The sequence below is a fragment of the Sarcophilus harrisii genome, chromosome 2, assembly GCF_902635505.1.
Source record: "Sarcophilus harrisii chromosome 2, mSarHar1.11, whole genome shotgun sequence".
Taxonomy (NCBI): Eukaryota; Metazoa; Chordata; class Mammalia; order Dasyuromorphia; family Dasyuridae; genus Sarcophilus; species Sarcophilus harrisii.
This window is the reverse complement of record NC_045427.1, coordinates 232,221,515-232,226,097: the sequence shown is the minus strand read 5'-3', so window position 1 is coordinate 232,226,097 and position 4,583 is coordinate 232,221,515. Positions and strand designations below refer to the sequence as shown.

The 4,583-nt window shown below is 36.8% G+C and overlaps 1 protein-coding gene across 1 annotated transcript; it reads right to left on the bottom strand.

The window, feature by feature from the left end:
• Positions 1 to 1,417: 1,417 nt before the first annotated feature.
• On the bottom strand, positions 1,418 to 2,386 carry MC3R (melanocortin 3 receptor). Its single transcript, XM_012539686.1, has one exon. The coding sequence runs from the start codon at positions 2,384 to 2,386 to the stop codon at positions 1,418 to 1,420; it is 969 nt and encodes a 322-aa protein (XP_012395140.1).
• Between the last annotated feature and the right edge of the window lie 2,197 nt (positions 2,387 to 4,583).

The following is a 4,583-nucleotide window of genomic DNA, read 5'->3' as shown; positions in this document are numbered from 1 at the left end:
AGATACTGGGGAGAGCCATGAGAATCAAATGCAAAGCACACAACAAATAGTTGCAGGCAATTTATTTAAAATCCAGCACAATGGGGAGTTTTGTTTTAATTTTCACAGCATCAAACACCTTACACCATTTAAAAGCATCATAAGCATAGCATTGAATATGTTTATTAGTATCACAAGTAACATATCAGATACATGAAAGAATCCATTCTCACAATAATACAGCACAACACAAGTATTTGTGAAGCAAATTGTAATTACAAATTGAATTACAGGAGTTAAATAGAATATGCTTTAGAATCTTAGGAAAGGAGAGTAAAGGCTCTGAGGGTTACTCAATTATGTTAGGGTGCACTTACTCATTTAACACACTTAGGAAATTCACTCAAGAAATTGATGTCCTTTAGAGCAATGCATGGGGAAAGCTAATTAGTGCTAAAGACAACACAAAACACATTTTCTTCCAATATAAGATACCAAGAATACAGCATATAAATTCAGTCATCCTAACTTTAATAGAAAACTATTAGATAGCAACTAGATTATTGGCCTCTTTATATATGAACAGAAGTAGGCTCTGAAGGGTTAAAGCAACAGTTTTCAAAATTGTCTTAAGAATGAAAACAATTACTCAGAGGAAAATTCTCTCATTCTTATTCTCATTTTTAAAAAGACATCAGAAAAGCAAAGAAGAAGAAAGCTACAGAGTCATATAGTACATTTTCCAGTGGTACTTCTGCCTTTACCCAAAATCCTTTGATTTGCTTTTCTCAGCATTTTGAAGGCTCCTTTTAATTTAATACAGAAGCTGCTAACATTCCAAAGCTAGTCAGCATCTTGATGTTTTACAAAGAGTTAATTTACCTTAGAAAATATTACTTGAAATACTCAAGGCTCACGTATATCAGGAATAACAAAGAAGCAACTCTTATTCCTTAATTAAATATACTCAAAATCTAATTTCCAACAGGGCACCAAAGGAACTTGGTGGATAGTTACAGGTCCAGTTTTTCAGGAGATTATAGTTCCTTCTACTTGTTAATGTGAGTCCTTTACCCTAGTATCTGATACAGAAATAAAGCAGTTTCTGGAGAAATGAAGCAGAGTCCAAAATTAGAAACCAATATAAATTTTGACTAGGTCATTGTCTTGGGTTTCTTAGAGTGACACTTGAGGAGATACATAGTCATTTTTGCTATTGTAACCATCATACAAATCCATTTAAAGGGTAATTTATGTACAATTTTCCCTTTCAGAAGAATTTAACCCCCCCCCCCTTAAATAAAAATAAGCTTAAAGAACAACTGATACATTTTAAAACCCTTTTAAAGTTTCTTTCTAAATATTATTACTGATTATAGGATGAAGCATTCAGAAGGTGATTCTTACATTTCAGTGCCCTGAAACAGCATGAGGTACACTACCCTGAACCTATTCCACTGCAACAACAGACTATTTCCTTAAAGGTTTTGCGCATTTCAAGGCTCCGGAAAGCATAAATGAGGGGGTCAATGACTGAGTTGCACATGATGAGGATCAGGTAGGTGTTGAAGTGGGAGGTATAACAGATACAGTGGGGGTTAGTAGGGCAGGTGATGATGAGGATGAGATGGAGGAAGAAGGGTGCCCAGCAAAAAATGAATACTCCCAGCAGAATAGTGATGGTGACAGCCCCTTTCATGCAGGTATGTTGGTGCATGATCCCATCGGCTGGCAGCACCGCAATACGCTTGACGTGCAGCCGGGCAAAGAGGAACATGTGCACGTAGAGGGTGGCCATCAGGAGCAGCATGGCGAAAAACATAGTAACAAGGCACACGATGACAGTCTTGCTCTCAGAGTAGACGATGAACATGATCCCACAGATGAAACAACAGATCCAGATGGCTCCAATCAAAGTGATGGCTTTTTTCACTGTCATGATGCTGTGATAACGCAGGGCATAGAAAATGGTGATATATCTATCAATGGCAATGACCAAGAGATTGCAGATGGAGGCAACCAGGGAAATGCAGATCAGGGAGTCAAAGACATTGTCCATGTGTTGAATGAGCTGGTCATCAAAGGTCAAGTAGTCATTGGTGAGGAGGACAATCATCACTGTCTCCAGAGAATTGGACATACTCACCAGCATGTCTGCCACTGCCAGGCTGCAGAGGAAAAAGTACATAGGAGAGTGCAGATTTTCATTCTTCAACACAGCCAAAATGACAAGGATGTTTTCCAGGAGGCTGATGATGCCCAGAGTCAGGAAGACCTCGGACTTGATGAAGACCTGCTCACAGAATCCAGGGCTACTCTGGTTGTTAAAGAGGAAGGTAACATTTCCTTCCTCTGTACCTTTCGACAGCAGACTTTGGGAAGAGAGCAGGGAGCCAGTAGCATTCATTGTCAACAAAAGGATTGATTAGGTGGGGCACGGTGAAGGGTCCAGCTGGCTTAGAAAACAAATCTCTCTCAAGAAGCTTTTTTTTCCCTTGGAGTTTATTGACAGCAGATTGTAGTTTTGTTCTTCTCCAGGAAAGATTATGTTGAGAAAACTCAGGATTGGGCTGAAAGTGTACAGAAGTTTGTTCTTGGTATTTCTTTTGTCTCTGCTCTAGCTTTCTCAGCTGAAGAAGCAGCAGTTGGCAGTCGCTCTCTCTGCAGTTTACTCTGAGCCTCTCTTCAATTTTCCAGTTAAGGAAAAAGAAAACTACTGTTTTTGGTTATCCCAGATACAACTGTGGGTTTCATGGTTAGGAAGGCTCAGGGGAGTTTCAGCTACAACTACAGTTTTCAGGAGACAGAAAGATCTCAATAGATTTATACACACTAACAAAAGAGAAACAACTCCTACTTAATCTTCCATGCAGCAAAATGACCATTTAGAGAGCAGGTAGCTTTCTGACTGACAGCCCTAACCAGCAGGTACCACATTCCCTATGCCTGCCCATCTGTTGGTAAAAATGAAATTATCTGGTGCCCTCTGCAGATCAGATGGGTAATCTGCTCAATTGGTGAAACAGGCTATTTTTCCTCAATAATAATAAATCTAACACATATTGTCCAGGTGATGACATGCAGTTATATGGAAAACCTGTTATATTAGCTTATCAATACCTGGGACTCCTTGAAGAAAATAATGAGCTTGTTCCAAATTAAACAGGAAGAAAAAAGCCTTAGCTCTCAGGCTTTTAACTTTGAGTTAACTTTGATTTTTCTCTGTTAGCTCACATATTTCTCTGCTAGCTCTATTAGATATTGGCCAGTCTTCCACAGTATATCTCATAATGACCCCCATCTTTAACTCAGTCCATAATGACCATCCTAGGTGAGCCTTTATCCCCTCTCATTCAGATTATTGTAACATAACCTACTAACTGGTCATCTTGTTTTCAGTCTAAACCCATTCTGATCTATACTATTGCTTTAGTAATCTTCCTAGTAAACCACTGAGATGATATTATTACTTTACACTCAAACCTTCAAGATTTCCCCATTGTCTATCAAATAAAAAAAATCAAATGCCAAAAACCAAAACAACAAAAAATCTCATGTTTTGTCACTGACATTGAAAACCAGTCACAATCTAGCTTTGTTTCAATTCACTAACTCTTTTTTAGATTTTTCATATTGAAAGCAACAAATGGAATTTCCTAATATCCAAATGATTTATCAGGGACTTAAAATCCGGGTGCTATTCGCAAGTTAACAGTAACTGAGTGTTGGAAAGCTACCAATATAACAATGTCATCACCCACATATAACTGGAAAATCATAGACCTTTCAAATGATACTAGCAGTTTAAAACTTGAAGGAATAGCATGCATTTCAACATAGCTTCAGGAATATGTGAAAAAGTTTGACAGTTACTGAACATCAATTTAAAACACTGACCATCAGTCCTACCATTTATTCTATTTGGTATATATTTTCATTTAAGTAACTAATTTGAATTCAAAAAGTATTCTTAACAACTGTTTCAGTTACACTTTCACAGTCTTCAGGATTCCCTGTACATGTATTCTTATTCATTTTTCCCCTTTATCTGGTAATAGTGTGTGTTTTATTTTTCTGGCTCTTTTTATCACTTTGAATCATTTTACATAGGTCTTTATAGGTTTCTTTGTATGCTTCTCTCTTGTTATTCTTGTTTTGCATTTTATGAATTGTTGTATTTTATTTACTCATTCACCATACTATTGGACCTAGGGGTTTTTTGTTTATTTTTAAACAAGTGTATATTATGCTGCTACTAAAATCATTATACAGATGGCTCTTTTTTTAAATTTCTTTTTTTTTACATTCTGAGTATATTCCCACCAATGAAACTATTAGTTCAACCTTTTAATGTATACTACTAGGTTAATCTTTGAAAAGATTCTACAAGTTTGCAATTCCATCAGCTATGGATGTATATATTCATTCCTCCTCACCAGGATTGAATTTTGTTGCTTTTAATTATTTTTGTCCATCTCTTACCTCTCAATCACTTGTGCAGTGAAGCTCCAGAATCATTTATATGGTTCTGGTGTTAGTTATCAGAGGAATGATGAAAATTGAAAAGAAGTTGCTTATCCTAACCAAATACTCTCTTTTCTCCA